At 44.9% G+C, this 22,378-nt stretch overlaps 1 protein-coding gene across 2 annotated transcripts in view; it reads left to right on the top strand.

Annotated features, from left to right (window-relative positions):
* wdfy3 (WD repeat and FYVE domain containing 3) overlaps positions 1-22,378 on the top strand; it is a 583,406-nt gene that overhangs the window by 537,645 nt on the left and 23,383 nt on the right. For both annotated transcript variants that reach the window (XM_085963501.1, XM_085963491.1), the window contains 4 exons: positions 3,392-3,550; positions 9,496-9,675; positions 10,261-10,443; positions 20,083-20,185. In XM_085963501.1, coding sequence (XP_085819627.1) covers positions 3,392-3,550; positions 9,496-9,675; positions 10,261-10,443; positions 20,083-20,185 — 625 coding nt within the window. The remainder of the gene's footprint in view (positions 1-3,391; positions 3,551-9,495; positions 9,676-10,260; positions 10,444-20,082; positions 20,186-22,378) is intronic.

The following is a 22,378-nucleotide window of genomic DNA, read 5'->3' as shown; positions in this document are numbered from 1 at the left end:
TTACCTCTTTTTCCGGTACATTGATGACTGTATCAGTGCCGCTTCCTGCTCTCACCCCGAACTGGAAAATGGCATCAACTTTGCTTCCAATTTCCACCTATCCCTCGCCTTTACCTGATCCATCTCCGACTCTTCCCTTCCCTTCCCTTCCTTGACTTCTCTATCTCCATTTCTGGGGATAGGCTGTCGACAAGTATCTACTATAAGCCCACTGACTCCCATAGCTAGGTTGATTACACTTCCTCCCATCCCGTTTCCTGTAAGGACTCTATTCCATTCTCCCAGTTTCTCCGTCTCTATCGCATCTGTTCTGATGTCACCTTCCCATACCAGTGCTTCCGATATGTCTTCATTTTTTCTCAACCGAGGATTCTCCTCCACAGTTGTTGACAGGGCCCTCAACCATGTTTATCCGATTTTCCACACTTCTGCTCCAACCCCTTCCCCTCCCTCCCAGAACCACAGTAGGGTTCCCCTTGTCCTCACCTTCCACTCCACCAGTCTTCACATTCAACGGATCATCCTCCACCATTTTCGCCACCTCCAGCCTAATACCACCACCAAACACATCTACCCGTCCAATCCCCTTTCAACATTCCGAGGGACCGTTCCCTTCACGACACCCTGGTCCACTCTTCAATCACCCCCAACACCCCCTCTCCATCCCACGGCATCTTCCCGTGCAAGCACAGGAGATTCAATACCTGTCCTTTACCTCCTCTCTTCCCACTGTCCAGGGCTCCAAACACTCCTTCCAGGTGAAACAGTGATTTATTTGTATTACTTTCAAGTTAGTATACTGTATTCCCTGCTCACGATGCAGGCTCCTCTACAGTGGGCAGACCAAATGCAGTTGGGTAATCGCTTTACAGAACACCTCCGTTAAGTCCGCAAGCATGACCGAGCTTTCGGTCGCTTCTCATTACAGGAAACTTTTTTTTATCCGGGACCGGCGTGGTGCCGGTTGATCAAAAAGTCCAGATTACAGAGAGGTATACGTACTAAGGTACGAGAGCCCTGTACACGGCCACAGATCCAGGCAACAGGTGCAGGAACCCCGGTTACACGACCACAGATCCAGGCATCCCTGTTGCATGGCAACAGGTGCAGGAACCCCGGTTACACGGCCACAGATCCAGGAACCCCAGTTACACGGCCACAAATATGAAGTCAAACGTAGCTGAACCTACTCCTGAATTTTGCCGGTTGAGAGATTTCTGGTTATTTAGGTGCCGGTAAAAAGAGAGTTTCCTGTATAATTCTCCGCCCCACTTCTCTGTCCTCGGCCTCCTACACTGTTCTAATGAAGCTCAAGGAACAGCACCTCATCTTTCAATTATGCACTTTACAGCCTTCCGGACTCAACATTGAGTTCAGCAATTTCAGATCATAACCACTTCTCCCATTTTTTCAGACAGCAGTTGCTGGTAATGATTCAGCTTTTGTCATTTTCAGCTTATCTAGACCCGTCTTTTGTTTCTTTCCTTGTCCCATCACCACCCTTTTTGCCTTGCATCATCATCCCTTTTGTCATTTAATCACTCCTGCCTTCCATTCTATCACAGACCTTCCCTTTTGTTCTTTCCTCTCCTCCCCCTTTCCCAGCCCCTCTACTTGCTTAAAACCTGTTACATCTCTAACTTTTTCCAGTTCTGATGAAAGGTCATTGATCTGAAACTCTGTTTCTCTCACCACAGATGCTGCCTGTCCTGCTGAGTATTTTCAGCATTTTCTGTTTTTATTTCGGATTTCCAGCATCCGCTGTATTTTGCTTTTGTCCAAATATTTGCCTGCTTATAGGAAGATGGTGCGGAGGTGAAGAGACTAAATTAGGGATATAACCTGCTCAGGACACTGATGTGTGAAGTTCCTCATTGGTTATTGATTATGGTTATTTCTCTCTCTGCTTCTCACCAGCAGCGAGCTGCTTCACGCTGGTGTTAAAATACACCAAGAAATAACGGGACACAAGAAATAACCATTATTGGTTAAAAAGCTGTAAAGCAAGACATATAAAAATGTGTTCTCTAAACGAATGAACTTGATTTAATTTATATAGCACCTTTCATGACCTCAGAATTTCCCAAAGCATTTCTCAGCCGGTGAAGCACTTTTGAAGTGTAGTCACTGTTGTAACGTCGGGAAACTCTGCAGCCAATTTGCATACAGCAAGATCGCACAAACAGCAATGAGATAAATGATTTGTTTTAGTGGTGTTGGTTGAGGGATAAATGTTGGCCAGGACACTGGGAGAACTCCCCCGCTCTTCTTCAAAAAGTGCCATGGGATATTTTAGAGACGACAGATGAACCCTCAGGCAGATGTCTCGTCCAAAAGTCTGCACCTTGGACAGTGCAGCACTCCCTCAGTACTGCACTGAAATGTCAGCCTAGATTATGTGCTCAAGTTCTGGAGAGGGGCTTGAACCTATGAGCTTCTGACTCAGAGGTGAGAGTGCTATCACTGAACCAAGGCTGGCAGCTGTTCTGTGTTTATTGATATTATTGGGGCAGTAATTCCTCCCCAAACGCGTGAGTACGGAAGGGGTATTCACGCGTCTGGCCGGAGGAAATGCCGGTTTTCAGCATGCACAGCGCATGCGCTGAAAACAGGCGTTTCCTCTCCTCTAACCCAAGAGGTGAAGAGGCTAGCACGTGCGCTGTAGGGGGCAGTGCATGCGTCTTGGATTTCCTCTGTTTTGGGGGATTTGCGCATGTGTAAAGGCCTCCGGTCTTTACGCTTGTAAAAAGCACACGTAAGTATTTATTTTTACAGGTAAGTGGTGTTTTAGTGCAATTTAGAATTTTTTTTCCACAAGTTTATTATTTTAAAGAATCTACAATAAGGTAAGTTTAGTTTTAGACCCTTTTTATTGAAAAAATTTTTTTTTTCAAAAAAAAGAAAATTATTGTTTAAATTATTTTTTTAAACTTATTTATACTTAATTTAATGATTGGGATGTTTTTTAAAGTTTAAGTAGTGTTTTGGGGTGCAGTACTTCTCATGAGTTTGACAGTTCTTACTCTCAAACTTATGAATGAAGTTTCCCCTCCCCTGATTGGCTGAACAGTGCTCACCTGATCCCAGCCGGCACATCGCACTAACTACGCCGCTGGGTCAGGTTAGCCCAGCGCGCCAACATCAGAACCGGGCCACTGACAGGAAATCCACTGCGGGCCAGGTTTCAGATGTCGGCGCGCCGGGTAAGTGCACATCGGGGGCTTGCACGCGCGGCAAGCCCCCGACACCAAGTTCTGGGCCAATATTGCCCTGATCGAGATTTTTTAGTACTTAAAAACATTCAATTTGTATATTTTAATTTGCATTAGTGTTTAAAATATAGCGTGGTGTGCTTTCACCTACTGTTGTATAATTTCCATTCTCTTTATAGGCTTTGATAGTATATGAATGCCTGAGTGAATGGGGACAGATTTTCTGCACAATTTGTCCCAACCCTAAGTTGGTTGTTACTGGAGGAACAAGTACTACGATCTGTGTTTGGGAGATAGGTACCTCCAAGGAAAAAGCTAAGGCTCTGACCCTTAAACAGGTGACTCAATTAATAAAGTATTATGTGTTTTGGTCTTATGAAAAATGATAGTAACTATAAGTCAATACTATAGAGACACTTTTTTTGCTATCTTTTCGAGAGGTTCTGTGAAGTCCTGTGCATATGTATTAACTGAAGTGTTAAGTGGAGTGTTACAGGGTGAGAATTCCCTTCCACTATATTCTCTGCATGGTAATAGGGTTGATATTTACAGTCTCTTCAGACACATCATGGGCTGATGATGGTTTCTGTTTGTTTATTTATCAATGTCCAGTCAATATTAGCAACTGCACACTGGAAACTGAAGGGAAACAATGCAGTCTCACAATGAGTCTTAAAAGATGCAGTTGACCAATGACCCCACAGTTGTGGTGCTGACACAGGCCCAGAAATTCGGGTCTCCACGGGTGAGTACGCACGGGGTACTCACCCGTAGGCCCGATGAAAGTGCCGGTTTCCTGCATGCACTGCGCATGCGCGGGAAACCGGCACTTCCGTTCCTCTGAAAGCAGGGGTTCAGAGGTCGAACGCGTGCGCGGGGGAGTCTGCGCGTGCGCTTTCAACTGACTTTTTTTTTACAGGTTTCTCCGGGAGGGTAAGTCTTTAGAATTTAGAAATGTAAAAAGCAGGCGTAAGGCCTGCTTTTTACAAGGTAAGTGGTCAATTAATTAAAATTAAAACATTTTTTCCACAGGTTTATTATTTTTAAATACTTTAAAGCAAGGTAAATTTATTTTTAGCCCCGTTAGAATATTTTTTTTTAATTTCAAAAATTTTAATTCTTGTTTAAAATAGTTATTTAATGTAATTTATAGTTTATTTAAAAAATGTGGTTTTTTAAAAATTTATTTGAAGGTTTACTGCTATTTTGGGGCCGTAGTATTTATAAGTCTTGACAGCTCTTCCTGTCAAGACTTATGAATGGAGCATTCCCTGCTCCGATTGGCTGCCCATGGCCCACGTGATCCCAGGGGACGCATCGAACTAACTGCACCCCTGGGACACGCAAGCACTGCACGCCGGCAGCTGGGCCAGGCCCCGGATCGGAATTCCACGGGGCCCTACAGCTCAACTGCCGGCGCACAAGGTAAGTGCAGGTCGGAGGCTTGCACCCGTGGGAAGCCCCCGACCCGAATTTCTGGGCCATTAAATGGAAAACTTGTGTCTAGAGCCACTCCAGTCTGTGTGCTCCCCGTGGTACTGTAAATGGATGTATGCAGAGTTCCATGGAACACCCCTGTAAACAGCAATTTATTTTTTTTAAATCAAGCTCGAAAGTCAAGTTCTCATCAGTAACAGTACTCACTCATTGAGTTAGGTTTCCCTTTTAAGCGAATAAGACCTGATAATTTACATCATGGTTTGGTTATTTCATACTTTTGTGATTGATTGTGTCAATGTTATTTAAGTTAATTTTCAAATGTCCCTCAGAAATTTGTTTCAAAACTAGTCAATCTCCCCTGACACATGGGGAGTCAAGATCATTTAGTCTTTAGAAGAAGAAAGGATAGAGGCCAGGGGATAATTGGACCAGGGCATTAAGATGTAATTCAGCCCCAATTCTATTACAGTATTTGTTTTTAAATTACATCTGCATGCACTGGTCCAGTTAGTTTGGCAAAACTTACGATTGTTTGGGAAGCAAAGAAATAGAGTTGTTTGCAGCATCGTAGATTCTCTACAGCATAGGCTGGATATTTCGGATTATTAATTTGGATGTAGGACATTTATATTGGAAAAAGTTGACACAAGAATTGCGTACGGAAGTAAGATTTTTATTGCATTGCTTGACAATCTCTCGTGGCATTGTACACAAGGGCCTAGAAATTCGGTTGTTTGCGCCAGCGGTTAGCGCCTAAAGAGACCGAGAATTGGGGCGTTACCTAATGTTGGGGCGGGCGCAATGAAGATAGCGACAACTCCCATATTGACTATACATTTAACGCCTGCGCTAAGTGTTTGCGTGCGCCCGCGAGCGCAAGCAGATCATGACGTCATTTCATTGTGCAACGCCTTTTAAGGGCACCTGAGCGGATATTGGGTGGTGCCCGGAGCCTTTACGCCAGTTCGAAGGAGCGTTAGCAGGCCCTTCTCGGAGTCGGGGGGCGCTATTTAAAGGGGACAGCTCTAGTACAGAAGCTTCAGCCACTTGGCCTGTTCATTGTGATCGTTGGTGGAGAGAGTTGGTGAGCTACTGTGGAGCAGAGTTTTTGGAATTTAGCATTAGAGTACTTGGGACCCTCAAACCTGTCCGGAGCAGTTGGAGCACTGGACCTAACAGCCTTTTGACCAACTGGCATCGGAATGGGAGATGCTTTGGAGGGCGACGGCCTCATGGCCGAACACTATGAAGGGGCAGAGAGATGGCGGGAGAGAGGGCCGGGATTGGCCAGAAGGAGGAGGGGCAGTGGAGGTCGGCCAATCCGAGGGTATGCTGCGAGGGTCTTTCGGCAGCAGGTGTCATACCTTGACATGTCGGAGGAGCAGTGTGTGCGAAGGCTCCGATTCGGGATGGACGTTGTTACTGAGCTGTGCCACCTGCTTGCCGAGGATCTGCAGCCGCGTCTACGGTGCATGACCTCTCTGTCGGTGGCCGCTAAACTGACTGTTGGCCTTAATTTTTATGGCAACGGATCCTTTCAGTGAGCCATTGGGGACATCGCGAATATCTCTCAGGTTGCAGTCCACTGCTGCATCCGGCAAGTTACAGCTGCCCTTTATAGGCGAAGGCGTCAATTCATCACCTTCCCTCTGACCCTGGAGAAGCAGGCGGAGGAGGAGGAGGAGGAAGATGGAAGGGCTCCTGAAAGTGGAAGGGCCATCCGTCACAGGATCATGAGGACTCGTATCGAGGCCCCTCTGGCTGAATGATGAGTGTCTTAACTGCTGCGCACTTTGGATGTTTGAAAGCGTCTGAAGGCCAGCATCACTGTCATTAGTCACGTACACCATAGCACATTTAAACTTCTCTTTATTGTCACAAAAGTCTTTCATTACAGCAAAACGACGTCATGTCAACAGAAACCATAACTAACAAAATAACAGTTAACTCTTCGGCAAAGCCGCAAAACTAAACAAACTATTTCCAACAATTCCAACAGGTGAGGGTCTCCTTGATTTTGGCCAAAGAAACGTCTCAGCACCTCCCTCTACTGCTGGCCCCTTGATGGAGAATGACTTCTCTTTCGCGCTCGGCCCCTTCCCTGCCTGCTGCTCCGACGTAATTGAACCCTAGTGGCGGGGTGAAGGCTGGGGGATGCCTGCTGACTGTCTGGAAGCGCAGAAGCCCCTGAGGGACGGCCTGGCTGACCTCTGGGCTTGGAGGGTGCGGACGCAGGATGCTTGATCTGAGCATGGCTGGAAGCAGTGTGCCCTGCAGGTGGTGGCAGCTGCACTGCAGACGTGCCAGCGCTGGCATGTGGAATGGTCACCTGCCGAGAGAGGACACCTGCACCATTGTCGGACGACACACTGGCTCTCTGAGGGGATCGGCTCGGCTCATCCGCCACAATCGCATGCTCCACTGATTCCTGGCCTTGTATGGGACTGGAAGGGCCCGGGGTGATCCTAGCTGATGCAGATAGGGTGGCTGCAGTGAGAGTTCGCGTTGCCTCAATCTGGGTGTGGACGAGGCCGGCAAGTGACTGCGTGGCAGCAGTGAGGACCTGTGAGCCAGGTGCCAGTGCTTCGGAGAAGCCCTGGACAGTTCTTTCCATTGCTTCGGACAAGGCCGGTGCCGACCGCTCCACTGCCTCAGACAAGCCCTGGACAGACCTTTCCAGGGATTGTCCGAAGCCCTGAACAGTCCTTTCCATAGCGGCCTCGAAGCCCTGGACAGTCCTCTCCATTGTTGGGCCAAAGCCCTCGACAGACCTCTCCATTGTTGCCCCGAAGCCCTGGACAGTCCTCTCCATTGTTGGCCCGAAGCACTCGACAGACCTCTCCATTGTTGCCCCGAAGCCCTGGAGAGTCCTCTCCATTGTTGCCCCGAAGTCCAACACACTCTTTGCCAGTGTATCTATTGACTGAGGCATCCTCCCCACTGCAGCCATCAGCTCAGTGTGCCTGAGCCGGGCCTGGGTGCTCATTTCAGCCAGGCGACGCACCTCCTCTGCACTCTGTGCAGCAGTCATCACTACCTGCCTTGCCCTCCGGGAAGACGGTGGCCGAACTTGCCTACCCCCCTTGCGTTGCTGCATGCCGCTTGTTCCGGCAACTGCCTGATCCTCAGAGCCCCCCCCCACCCTCCCCTCCAGGGAACTACTATCCCCAGTCTGTACATGTGTATGCTCCCCTGAGATTGGAACAGATGGTCCAGCTTCCTCCTGATCCTCGCCTCCGGAGGCACTGGCACTGGCAGCTTCAGGGCGTGGAGCCCCAGTTGGTGATGCATCATCTGAAAGCAGGGAGGTGGAAGAGTGGCTTTAGCAAAAGGACAGGTTGGCGGAAAGGCATGGCAGATTGCGGCACACTGAGGAAGCATGCTGGCGGGGGGACCAAGTGGAAGGAGACAGCTGCAAAAGGTGAGAGCCTTACCCTCGCTGTCGAGAATGGGGTCGGCAGCTGCAGTGGTAACAGGACGAGACAGACGTCCTCCAAGAATCTGGTGCACTCTCTCCTCGAGATCCGTGAGAGTGACCACTTGTGGAGGTCCGCCACCGGTTCGACGCTGCTCCTTTCGCATCGTCGCCAGCTTGGACTGCAGGGGAAAGAAGGGGAAGTTCTGTAACATGATGCCTTGAGAGATCATCTCATGCCCCCCATGGTGCAAGAGCCCTTACATGTGGCCTTGAGAGATCATCTCATGCCCCCCATGGTGCAAGGGCCCTTACATGTGGCCTTGAGTGAAATGTCCATGTGTGCGCCCAGAAAGGGCCATGGGTGCTTGCTGACAGATGGCCATTGGGGCATCATGGCAACAGGGTCCTCGAAGTTAGGTGCAGATGGAGGGAATCAGAAGTTTGCATAACCAACACTCACCTTAACGACCCGAGTGAGGTCGTTGAATTTCTTCCTGCACTGAACAGGGGTCCTGGTCGCCATGCTGTTGGAGTTGACCCTCTGAGAAACCTCCCTCCAAGATCGCCGGTAAGCCTTTTGATTCGGCCTCTTGCCATTGTCAGGATACAGAACATCTCGACGGCGCTCAACTGCAGACACCAACTGGTCCAGAGCCTCAGTGCTGAAGTGCTCTGCTCTCTGTCTCGCCTTCTCCATCCTCACCAAGTTTATTGCGCCAGAGAAGGGCGAGCGCCGATTCTGAGGCCTACAGGGCGTTGAGTGTAGCAGCTCAGGCTGACTGACCCACCCCTTTAAGAGCCGGCCGGCGCCTGGAAGTCTCGTGGTTTCCGGTAATTGAGATCACCTGCGCTGCGCCCGTCCGCGCCGATATTGGGTAGCGCCTGAACTTTTGCGCCTTAGGAGCCCCGTGCAACGTCTGAGTTCGCGCCTCAATCCCCTTTGGGGGCGATGCAACCCAATATCTCGCCAGGCAGCGATAAGTTTCGTCTGGCTATAAACTTTGCGCAGCGCCAGTTCTAACGCCGCAAGCGGGGCTATACCCAATTTCTAGGCCAAGGAGTCCAGACCAGTTACAGTCTTCTGGTACAGTACGGTTGGAGAGTGAGGATTAATTGGACCAGGATATGCAGATGTAATACAATACCTATTTTTAAATCATATATTCGGTCCTTATTTTTGTGTTTCCATTATAAATTCCTGTGTTCACATTTATAAGGGAAACTGTCTATACAAATTTGTCATGCTGTAATGTATACCCTCCTGCCAGAATGTAATTACAGTGTAACAAGTTTATTTCAAATTTCCAGCATCCACAGTATTTTGTTTTTTTGTGAGCCTTTGTGATTCACTTCTACAGCAGTATGCCTGAGATTTCTCTTATAAGTTATATAATACCAATAATGTCTAATTTTGCTCTATTTTAGGCACTCCATGGGCACACAGATGCAGTCACTTGTTTAACTGCTTCATCAGCCTATCACATAATTGTTAGTGGGTCACGAGATCGAACGTGTATCATCTGGGATTTGAATAAGCTGTCTTTTGTCACACAGCTGCGAGGCCACAGGGCACCAGTGTCTGCTTTGTGCATTAATGAATTAACGGTTAGTTCTGGAATGTCATTCCAGCCTTCTTCGAATCCTACAAACTGTGGTTGGTAGTAAGTAACTTCAAGTTTAATGTAAAGTTGCTGTCTTTGTGCAGTGTTTTCTGATCCTATAATAAAATGGACACCTTAACTATTAGTAATGGCTAAGGCAAGGAAGGTCAATAAAATCACACTTAAACAATATGCCTGAGATTTCTCTTATAATTCATATTCAAAGCAGTGATCTTGTGCTGGTATAACTGAGATCCACTCATTTTTAAAAGATTTGTCTGCATGAATAAAAGGTATTCATAATACTGATCTCAGTAAAGGAATTCTGTACAGTATTTTATCTGACGTTTTTTTAATTCATTCTCTGGATATGGCATTGCTGGCAAGGCCAGCATTTATTGCCCATCCCGAATTGCCCTTGAGAAGGTGAAGTAATAAATGTAGCGTCATTAGTGTTACTTTAAAGCATTTGACTCTCTGCTATTTCTATGTATCTGTTTTATTTTCTAGCACTAGTTAAAACTAAACAATTGTAATATGTCTTTTCACTTTTAGTAAAGTCTTGCTGATCTTACATAATTTTCAATAGGGAGACATTGTTTCTTGTGCTGGCACGTATATTCATGTATGGAACATCAATGGGAACCCGGTGGTGAATGTGAATACATTTACGGGACGCAGTCAGCAGATTGTGTGCTGCTGTGTATCTGAGATGAATGAGTGGGACACACAGAACGTTATAGTCACAGGACATTCAGATGGTGTGGTCAGGGTAAGTACTGTATTCTATTGTGCACCAGAACAAAAATAATGTCTTTAATCATTGGAACTGCCTTCAAGAGTATCTAGGAGAGAAGATATATGGAAAATTACATAGCTTTAAAATCCTGTAATCCTGTTCTGAATCTACAATGTTCAGTAATGTTTATTATTTGAGGATCTATCTAAAATGCCAATGGAATGCTGGCCTTCATATCTAGGGGACTAGAATACAAGGGGGTAGAAGTTATGCTACAGCTATACAAAACCCTGGTTAGGCAACACCTGGAGTACTGTGAGCAGTTCTGGGCACTACACCTTAGGAAGGATATACAGTATTGACCTTTAAGGGAGTGCAGCATACATTTGCAAGAATTATACCTGGACTCCAAGGGTGAAATTATGAGGAGAGATTACATAAACTAGGGTTGTATTCCCTAGAATTTAGAAGGTTAAGGCGTGATTAGATCAGTTTAGTATAAGTTGCGAGATGTCATGCTAAAACTGCCGTGGTCAAACTGTATTTTGAGTAGTGTGTTCAGTTTTTGTCACCAAGTCCGAAAGGAAACGTGCAAACCCTGGAGCTGGTGCAGAGAAGCCTGTCTCTGGGGGTCAAAGGATAGAGCTACAGAAAAAGTCTGGATAACCTGGGACTCTTCAGACTTGAAAAGAAGTGACTGAGAGGGGATCTTCTAAAAAAAATGCAAGATATTAAATGGTATGGACAGGGTCAATCCAGAAGACTATTTCCACACTTGCTGGATACTAGGACAAGGTGACAGGTTAAAACGCATAAAAGAACAATTTAGGACAGATGTCAGTAGGAATATCTTCACACAAAGAGTGATCAATGTCTGTAATGATCTTCTGGGTAGTAGCATATTAGAGATGATAAACCTTAAATTTATTCAATAAATCTAAGGTTTTCATCTCCACTATCCAGGTAAGTGACATAGTGGGGGATCTGAACTGAGATAGGACAGATGGCCTTCCTCATCTATAGTTATCTTGTATTAGAGAACATGCTGTTTATTCAATCATTTGTAGGGTCAGTGTGCTGATGGCTTTTACCTTTTGAGGTGATAAAACCTATAGGCCTAGAAATTCAGTGGGCTGCGCCACCCGTTAGCGCCCAAAGAGGGCACTTAGTGGGTTTTGCGCCACTGGCCACACCTCCCGCTAAATTTAGTGGGGCGCTAATGGCGGCGCTAGCCGTTAGCGCTGCGCCGCCACCGATGACTTCATCGGTGTGCGCAGCGTCCCACTACCGCCCCGATCGCCAAATTTGGTAGCGCCCCCTGCTTTAACGCCGGTCGGAATTTGCGACCGGTTCAGGGGGGCCTACCTGCGGCAGTAGAGGCGCTGAGGTGCACGGTGGCCATTTTTTTTGCTGGCCGCCTGCCAGCACCTCTTCGTGCCGGCCTCCTGAGACCCCCCCCACCCCCCTGCATTGTGCCGGCTGTGTCCCAAGAGCCCGGCACTTCTCCTCGGTGCCGGGCTCTTTTGCCGGCACTCGCGATCGCCGATCGCGCTGCAGCAGGCCCCTCCCCTTTAAGAAGGGGAGGAAGGCCTGCAGTACCGCAGCGCGCCCCACTGATATTCTAGGCCATAATCCTTTAAACAGGTGCCACATTCTCTCTATAATAGCCCCTTTAAAGTTGAGAACAGGCGTTTGATGAGAAACCAAACTTGTTGACACTGATTTAATCTACCTAGCACTTAAACTAGATCTAGTAATTAGCTATAAACTAAGTTAATTAAATACATAGATTTTAATTAACTAAATAAATAAAACAAGGTTATAAAGGGATGGCAGTGCAGGTGGTGTGCCGCAACTGCAGCATGTGGGAGTTTTTGGAGAACATCATGATCCCGGACGACCATGTCTGCAGTAAGTGTCTGCATCTTGAGGAACTTCAGCTCAGAGCTGTTGAGCTGGAGTCTGAGGTGCAGACATTGCAGGGCATCAGGGAGAGAGAAAGTTATCTGGACACTTTGATCCAGGTAGCAGTCACACACCTTAGATTAGGTAGTGGTACAGGTCTGGTTAGTAGTCATGGACAGGAGGGTGTGACTGTAACTCAGGCAGGTAAGGGGATCCCCCAGGTGGAGTGCTGAAGGAGCCTCAACCTTTCCCCTTGTCAAACAGGTATGAGATTCGTGCTGCCTGTGTGGATGAGGGCAAAGTCTGCAGGGTGTTGAGTTTCTGGGTCTGTGCCAATTAACCCTTTCACTCCTCAGTTCCGAAAGATTCGACTTGACCCATATTGGTGACAGTACTTGTATTTTCTTCAGTGAAAGTGAGACTTGATACATTACAGCATCTGAACAGTAGTTAAACGAGGCACAATCAAGGTTTATATTACCCATTGGGCCCTGGGAAAGAAGATGCGATCTCCACGGGTCAACCACCGTCGGCCCTGGCCTCGAGGATTGCTCGGCCACCCAGTGTGATGCGTGTGGGTCCTCCGCCAACCTGAAACCCTCCTCAGCTCGTCTGGTGGATGTTCCCAAGCTTCTACAACCTAATTGTTTGAGGGACCCCTTGTACTGCTTCTTCCCAGCAAAGCCTATGGGGGCCAGTTAACCCAATCATTGACTTACACAGATGCCACGTACCTAATGATCCCACCTGTCCCTGTCAGGTCCTCATCTCATGACACGCTGACATCCTCTGTTTTTGACCATCAAGACTCATATCTAGGGTAGTTATGGCAACACAAACGGAACATGTCTCCGTAGGTAGAGAGATGGTGTTCTTGCTGTTTGCCTATGTTTTTAATTCACTGAAGATATCATGACATTCCACAGTGGCAGCCACACATGACCTTGCTTCCCAGGCTAGCTATCTGCTGTTTGTGTGCCAGGAAGGCTGCTGACTATCTTTAATTTGGCCAAGCAAGGCCCAGCGCTTCAGTTTCTTCCATTTTAAATCTAATCGCTTCCACCCAGGGCATATTACGCTAGTTTTAAAAGCATGATTATTCAAGCATCATTGTGCATTGCATATCAGTTACATAATACAAACTTAAGACTATAACTAATAATACTTATTTCAATTAGTCCAGTTAGTAGGGAGACTCAAAAATGAAGATTTCCTCCTTTCTTACAAGGGTGGATGAGCAAACTGACTACGGCACCGTGGTGCAGGAGGCCATTTAAATGGGGGGAAGTGAAAAGGAATGTTGTAGTGGTAGGGTATAGTATAGTCCGGGGATAGATACTGTTCTCTGCAGTCGTGACCAGGAGTACCGAAGGCTGTGTTGCCTGCCTAGTGCCAGGGTTAAGGATATCTCCTCGCGGCTGGAAAAGAATTTGGAGTGGGAGGAGGAGAGGATCCCGTTGTCGTAGGAACCAACGACATAAGTAGAACTAGGAATGAGGTTCTGCTGAGAGAGTTTGAGGAGCTAGGGTCCAAATTAAAAAGCAGAACCTCAAAGCTAATAAACTCTGGATTGTTACCAGAGCCATGCGCAAATTGGCATAGGGGCAAGCAGATCAGAGAGTTAAATGCTTGGCTCAAAGAGTGGTGTGGGAGGAAGGGGTTTTGACTCATGGGGCACTGGCGCCAGTACTGAGGAAAGAGGGAGCTGTTCCATTGGGACAGTCTCCACTTAAACCGGGCTGGGACCAGTGACCTAATGAATCAAATAACTAAGGCTTTTAACTAAAATGGAGGCGGGGGTGGTGGGTCAGGTGAGGGGAAATTTAGAAATCTAAAGAGAAATGTCAAGGCAATGGAGCACTGCAGCAATTTGGGTAAAGATAAACAGAGTGTGACAGGAGGGGACACAGAGTTTAATGGTAAAAGTGCATCAGCGAATAAGGTGAAAGCAGGGAATAATGGTAAAAAATTAAAATGAAAGGCTCTTTATCTAAATGCACGAAGCATTCATAACAAGATAAACGAATGAGTGGTACAAATAGAGATTAATGGCTTCAATCTAATAGCCATCACAGAGACGTGGTTGCAAGGTGACCAAGTGTAGGAGCTAAATATTCCAGCGTACTTGCTGTTTAGAAAAGACAGGCAGAATGGAAAAGGAGGGGGGGTCACCCTGATCATAAAGGATGACTTGAGGACCATCGTGAGAAAGGATCTTGGCTCGGAAGATCAGGAAGTAGAATCAGTATGGGTGGAGATAAGAAATAACAAGAGGCAGCAAACACTGGTGGGTGTTGTTTAGAGGTGCCCAAACAGTAGCTATACCGTTGGACAGAGTATTAATCAACAAATAACAGGAGCTTCTAACAAAAGTAATGCAATAATCATGGGGGACTTTAATCTTCATATAGACTGGGCAAAGGTAATCTGAAGGATAAGTTCATGGAATGCATTCGAGACAGTTTCCTGGAACAACCATGGAACCAACCAGGGAACAGGCTATTTTAGATCTTGTATTGCATAATGAGACAGGGTTAGGGTTAGGTAGTAATCTCATAGTAAAGGATCCTATGGGGAAGAGCGATCATAACATGATAAAGTTTCACATTGAGTTTGAGAGTGAAATACATCAGTCGGAACTTAAATAAAGCCAATTACATAGGTATGAGGGGCAAGTTGGCTAAGGTAGATTGGGAAATTAGATTAAAAGGTATGACGGTTGATAAGAAGTGGCAAACATTTAAAGAAGTATTCCAAAATTCTCAACGAATATACATTCCATTAAGAAATAACCTCCATGGAAAACGTGATGCACCGTGGCTAAATAAAGAAGTTAAGGATAGTATTAGATTAAAAGAAGAGGCTTATAATGTTACGAAGAATAGTAGTAAGCCTGAGGATTGGGAGAGCTTTAGTAACCAGCAAAGGATGACCAAAAAAATTGATTAAAAGGGAGAAAATAGAGTATGACAGTGAACTAGCAAGAAATATAAAAACTGATTGTAAGAGCTTCGACAAGTATGTAAAAAGGAAGAGCGTAGCAAAAGTAAGCGTTGGTCCTTTAGATGCTGAGACACGTGAAATTATAATGGGGAATAAGGAAATGGCAGAGACTTTAAACAAATATTTTGTATCTGCCTTCACAGTAGAAGACACAAAAAGCATACCAAAAATAGTGGGAAACCAAGGGGCTAATGAGAGTGAGGAACATAAAGTAATTAATATCAATAGAGAAAAAGTACTTGAGAAATTAATGGGATTAAAAGCTGACAAATCCTCTGGACCTGATGGCCTACATCCTCGGGTTCTAAAAGAGATGGCTGCAGAGCTAGTGGATGCATTGGTTGTGATCTTCCAAGATTCCCTAGGTCTCAGCAGATTGGAAGGTAGCAAATGTAACCCTGCTATTCAAGAAAGGAGGGAGAGAGAAAACAGGGAACTACAGGCCAGTTAGCCTGACATCAGTTGTCGGGAAAATGCTGGAATCCATTATTAAGGAAGTGGTAACGGGGCACTTAGAAAATCATAATATGTCAACATGGTTTTATGAAAGGGAAATAGTGTTTAACAAATTAGAGCTTTTTGAGATGTAACTAGCAGGGTAGATAAAGGGGAACCATTGGATGTAGTATATTTGGATTTCCAAAAGGTATTCGATGAGGTGCCACGTAAAAGGTTGCTACACAAGATTAGGGCTCATGGGGTTGGGGGTAATATATTAGCATGGATAGAGGATTGGTTAACGAACAGAAAACAGCGAGTAGGGATAAATGGATCATTTTCCAGTTGGCAGGCTGTAACTAGTGGGGTGCCGCAAGGATCAGTGCTTGGCACTCATCTATTTACAATCTATATTAATGACTTAGATGAAGGGACCGAGTGCAATGTATCCAAGTTTGCTGACGATACAAAGCTAGGTGGAAAAGTAAGCTGCGAGGAGGACAGAAAGAGCCTGCAAAGGGATATAGATAGGTTAACTGAGTGGACAATAAGGTGGCAAATGGAGTATAATGTGAGGAATTGTAAGGTTATTCACTTTGGTAGGAAGAGTAGAAAAACATAATATTTTTTAAATGGTGAGAAACTATTAAATCAGAGAGATTTAGGTGTCCTCATACAGGAAACACAGAAAGTTAGCATGCAGGTACAGCAAGCAATTAGGAAGGCGAATGGCATGTTGGCCTTTATTGCAAGGGGGTTGGAGTACAAGAGTAAGGAAGTCTTGCTACAGTTGTGCAGGGCTTTGGTGAGACCACACCTGGAGTACTGTGCACAGTTTTGGACTCCTTATCTGAGAAGACATACAGCCTTCGAGGTGGTGCAACGAAGGTTCACTAGATTGATCCCTGGGATGAGAGGGTTGTCCTATGAGGAGAGATTTAGTAGATTGGGCCTATAGTCTCTGGAGTTTAGAAAAGTAAGAGGTGATCTCATTGAAACATATAAGATTCTGAGGGGGATTGACAGGGTAGATGCTGAGAGGTTGCTTCCCCTGGTTGGAGTGTCTAGAACTAGGGGGCATAGTCTCAGGATAAGGGGTCCGAAGACTGAAATGAGGAGCAATTTCTTTATTGAGTGTTGTGAATCTTTGGAATTCTCTACCTCAAAGGGATGTGGAAACTGAGTCATTGAGTATATTCAAGGCTGGGATAGATAGATTTTTGGACTCATGGGGAATCAAGGGAAAGGGAGATTGGGCGGGAAAGTGGAGTTGAGGTCAAAGATCAGCCATGATCTTATTGAATGGTGGAGCAGGCTCGAGGGGCGGTATGGCCTACCCCGCTCCTAATTCTTATGTTCTTACCCCAAGGTCACAATTCCACTCCCAGTGAATGTAAGTTCAGAAAGAGACTATCGACCCAAAGTGCCTATGCCAATGCCAGCTCAACCTCCACTGTAATCCCATTTTCCTCCTTTATCTATATCCTTTAATATCTTTCCTCTTCAGTTTATTTTCAATAGGCACTTGCCAAAATGCATTCCATATTTTAATAACTCTTTTTGACTGAAAAAATTCTATTAACCTCCCACTGTACCCTTTTAGTACTAATCCTGTCTTTTATGTCCCCTTGTTACTGATTCACTGATCAGTGGACAGATATTTACTCTGTCAAGCAATTTCACATTTTTGAACACTTCTTTGACATTCTCTGCAAACCTTTAAATACCTCTGTTAAATCCTCCCTTAGCCACTTTGCTCCAATAAATACAGTTCTAGTTTTTAAAGTCTCTCCCCATAACTATATTATCTCATCCTTGGCATCATCTAGGATCTTTTCCATGGCTCCAATATCCTTTCTGTAATGGTGTGCCCAAAAATTCTCTCAGTACTGCAGCTGAGGCCTAGCCAATGTCTTGTACAAATTCTTCGTCATCTCTTTGCTTTTATATTTAATGCACCTATGCATCAAACCTAGGCCTGGAATTTCCACCACATTTGCACCAGAGAGACATGTAACCTGGGCGCAAGCCAATTTCATGGCTTAAAAGGTTGCAGAATTTTTGGTGTAAGTGAATTACGCACGTAACTACAATATGCCTAAATCTCCTCGATCTTTTAGTTCATCCATCAAACAGTTTGTCCAAACTAATCTCCGTCCACAAAGCTAGCCATGCCCCAACTCTCAAATGCACGTATCCTCCAATTGCACTTGTTCGGCTGGTCTCTTAACATTGCCACCAGATTTTCAGTGGCAGCAGAAAAGAAAGTCATTCTTCTGGTGTATAATTGCAATTTTTTGAGGTTTTTTAAAATTTATCCTTTCTGAGACATACTCTGTATTTGCTGTTTTTTTGGATTTTTATGGCACATGAATAAGTCACATTGGCCCTGAAATTAGGATCGGGAGCTTGCCACGCGTGCAAGCCCCCGATATGCACTCGCCCTGCGCGCCGACATATGAAGCCCGGGCCTGCTTGCATTTCCTGTCACTGGCCCGGTTTAGATGTCGGCGCGATGTGCTTACCTGATCCAGCGGCGTAGTTAGTGCGATGTGCCGGCTGGGATCAGGTGAGCACTGTGCAGCCAATCAGGGGAGGGGAAACTCATTCATGAGTTTGACAGTAAGAACTGTCAAACTCATGAAAAGTATGGGCTGCCAAAACACTACTTAAACTTTAAATAAAATTTAAAAAAACATCCCACTGATTATATTAACTATAAATAAGTTTTTAAAAATGTTTTAAACAATTAATCAATTTTTTAAAAATAGGGTCTAAAACTAAACTTACCTTACTGTAAATTCTTTAAAAATAATAAACCTGTGGGGGAAAAAAAAATTCTAAATTGTACTAAAAGCCCACTTACCTGTAAAACTAAGTAGTTACGTCTGGTTTTTCCACGCGTAAAAACCGGAGGCCATTACACTCGGGCAACTCTGGGGGGGGGGGGGGGGAAAAAGGAATTTCACTGCGCACGCGCTGCCTGTGCAGTCGCACGCGTTCTGCCTCTTAACCCCTTGGGTCAGAGGACAGGAAATGCCGGTTTTCAGCGCATGCGCTGTGCATGTTGAAAACCGGCAATTCCTCCGGTCACACGCGTGAGTACCCCGTCCGTACTCACTCGTTGTGACAAGAATTACTGGGCCATTAAAAATGGAAAAACTTCCCCGATTGCAGGTTCCTAAACATGCTGTGCATGAATGATGGTTAATTTAGTTGAAACTTAAGTTTTCAGACTTAAGAAGAAATATATGGTGTGGGTTCGGCGTTTTCCTCGGGCTCCGATTGTTTACACTGACTTAGACCCATTTTAAGTTTGGGCATTTGCTAATGAGACTGGGAGGATACTTGAGCATAACTTGACATTGTCAAAATGGGCGCAACATCGGCCACATTTTCAAGTCTAACATCTGGGTTGTTCCCAAGGAGGAAACTCCAGGCTCTACAATCCATTTGCCCTGTTAAGGCTTTTCCCCCCCTGAAGTCCTGCTTTTAAAGATCTCTCTGCATCTCAGTGCTCCTCCGCTCTATTGACAGTATTATCATACAAGTTATATTTCCATTTTCTGTCCTGTTTTCCTAAATATAGTGTTTCACATTTATCTATTAAATTGCACATAATATATATCCGCTCACTCCCCTAACCTGTGTGAGTCCTGCAATCTCCTGCATTTTTCCTCACAGTTTGCCATATTCCCAAATTTGACATCATCATAAGGATATTTTGATATAATTTCCTCTGTGTCCAAAATTATTTATGTATATGGCAAACAAGAGAGTTCCCAACACCGATTCCTGAGGTGTACCACTCGCTACATCTTGCTGCAGTATGTATAATCTGCACGATGCACTGCAGCAAATCACCAAGTTCACTTTGACAGCATCTCCCTCTCCTCTGCAAATCTGTTCATGGATTTTAATAAAAAATCAATGAGTATAAATAACCATTCAACACATTGAACCTCCTCCATCTATGATCCTAATTCTCCTTCAATAATAAGCTGCATTTTTAATATACATACAGTATATTTTTGCTTCTACTCTCCTACCTGGAAGGTCATTCAAAATGTGATTTTACTATGACTGAGGCAGTGATTTTAATTTTTTGCTATTAAGTATTGCAAATTGGCTATTTTTATGTTTAGCTCATAGAATATCTTGGGAAATGCATTATTTCCTCAAGATTTATTTCATTATCAACCATGTTTTACACTTTTGACTCGGGGTGGGGGAAAGGCACATTATGAAAATCTTTTTAATGAACTGCTTACTGCTGTTTTGATTTATTATCTGTCTTTGTTAACCTGCATATTCTTGTTTCTTCAGTTTTGGAGAATGGAGTTTCTGCAGGTTCCAGAAACCCCAGCTCCAGAGGAGAATATCAAACTTCCAGAAAACATGCATGAATCTTCTGCAGATGCACAGATAGGTGAGAGCACTGTGTGGTATAGAGCTATGGGGATGATTTGCTTCCTTGATATTTTACACGATGAGGAATGGAATAAAACCATGACATTGCTTGGAACCTTGGCTGCATTTCTCATTGGCTCAGTTTAGACTTTTTGAGCTGAGACACAAGTTAAAGATTAGTTACCAAGGAATGATGCATGTATTCTTCCTGATTTATTCAGGACATTGGGATTTACCACTATCCACAGGAGGGGGAAAAATCACCCTAATGTTGCTGTTTTGGTCAAGTGGCTTTCCCCAACTTTCTCACTTGATTCTATTTCTCCTGTCATCAGGAGCCATCTTCATTGCTATCTATATGAACAAAAAAAGTGCCCTGAGATTAAAAGAGGATGACCCCCCCCCATTTTGTTTTACAGTATGTTCTCTAGACAAGTCAAAATTGTTTGCTTTTTATTACTTCAAACAATATATTCAAGTTGCCACCACAAGGAGGAAACAGAACAATTATCTGTTCAAAAGGGGAAAAACTTGGGCAACTGTTGACCAGTTGTAGGAAAATTACTGGAGGCCATAATTGGAGATAAAATTAAATATTTCTTAAAAGGGAATTGACTGATCAGAGATGGTGATCTTGGATTTGTGAAAGATCATCAATGTTTGACTAATCAGATAGAATTCTTTTTAAAGAAATGGGAGATAATATGGTAGATGTCATTTCAGTGGACTTCCAGAAAGCTGTACAAGAAATCTGTTATGGAAATTGGGGCCTTTGGCATAAAAGGCAATGATAGATAGATGGCTGAAAGGCAGACAGCAAAGGATTGTGGTAAAGTGTAGTTTCCAAAACTTGCAGGGGGTGCCCCATATATGTTGAGGCGTCTGTGTCTTAAGTCCAGATCATGTATATTATCTGTCAAAAAAAAAGAGCCAGGCAAGATACAATTGAAGCTGGCTTTTTGGCAGCAGAACAAGAGCAAGTGAAGTGACTCCTAGGGAGAGGAAGTCATGAAGACATCTCAGGAATGGAGTGGGGATATGGGCGGCCAGAAAAGCCTTCTCGAGAGGAGCGACAGCAAGGGCAGGTATCCAAGGTGAAATCAGTTGGTTCTTAAGTTCAGTCCAGGCAATCCTCAGTTTCTTTCTACCTACTGACAGAAGAACCCTATTGAAACAGCAGTATCAATGACTATAGATAAGAGGAGAGAGCAGTGTTACTCGTGGGACAGGTTTGAATAGTTTTAAGCCCTTAACAGGAGAGAAAAAAACTCGAGTTGATCTCAGAATCATAGACATTTATGGCACAGAAGGAGATGATTTGGCCCTCATGACGGTGTTGGCTGAAAAAGAGCTATCCAGCCTAATCCCACTTTCCAGCTTTTGGTCCGTAGCCTTGCAGGTTATGGCACTTCAGGTGCATATCCAAGTACTTTTTAAATGTGATGAGGGTTCCTGTCTCTACCACCCTTTCAGGCAGTGCGTTCCAGACACTCACCATCCTCTGGGTGAAATAATTTCTCCTCAACGCCTCTCTAATCCTTCTACCAATTACTTTAAATCTATGCCCCCTGGTTATTGACCTCTCTGCTAAGGGAAATAGATCCTTCCTATCCACTCTATCTAGGCCCCTCATAATTTATACACCTCAATTAAGTCTCCCCTCAGCCTCCTTTCTTCAAAAAAAAAACAACCCCAGCCTATCCAATCTTTCTTCCTAGCTAAAATTCTCCAGTCCTGGCAACATCCTTGTAAATCTCTTCTACCCTCTCCAGTGCAATCATATCTTTCCTGTAATGTGGTGACCATAACACTCTACAGTACTCTAGCTGTGGCCTAACTAGTGTTTTATACAGTCCTAGCATAACATCCCTGCTCTTATATTTTATGCCTCAGCTAATAAAGGAAAGTATCCCATATGCCTTCTTAATCACCATATCTACTTGTCCTACCTTCAGGGATCTGTGGACATGCACTCCAAGGTCCCTCTGTTCCTCTACACTTCAGTATCCTACCATTTATTGTGTATTCCCTTGTCTTGTTAGCCCTTCCCAAACGCATTACCTCACACTTCTCCAGATTGAATTCCATTTGCCATTTGCCACCTGATGAGTCAATTGATATCTTCCTGCAGTCTACAGCTATCTTCCTCACTATCCACCACACAGCCAATTTTTGTATCACCTGCAAACTTCTTAATCATGCCCCCTACATT

The sequence above is a fragment of the Somniosus microcephalus genome, chromosome 2 (assembly GCF_052327205.1).
Source record: "Somniosus microcephalus isolate GS21.2 chromosome 2, FLI_Smic_1.0, whole genome shotgun sequence".
In the NCBI taxonomy this organism is placed as follows: Eukaryota; Metazoa; Chordata; class Chondrichthyes; order Squaliformes; family Somniosidae; genus Somniosus; species Somniosus microcephalus.
Note: the sequence above shows the minus strand (reverse complement) of the source record. Positions and strands in the feature narration are given on the sequence as shown.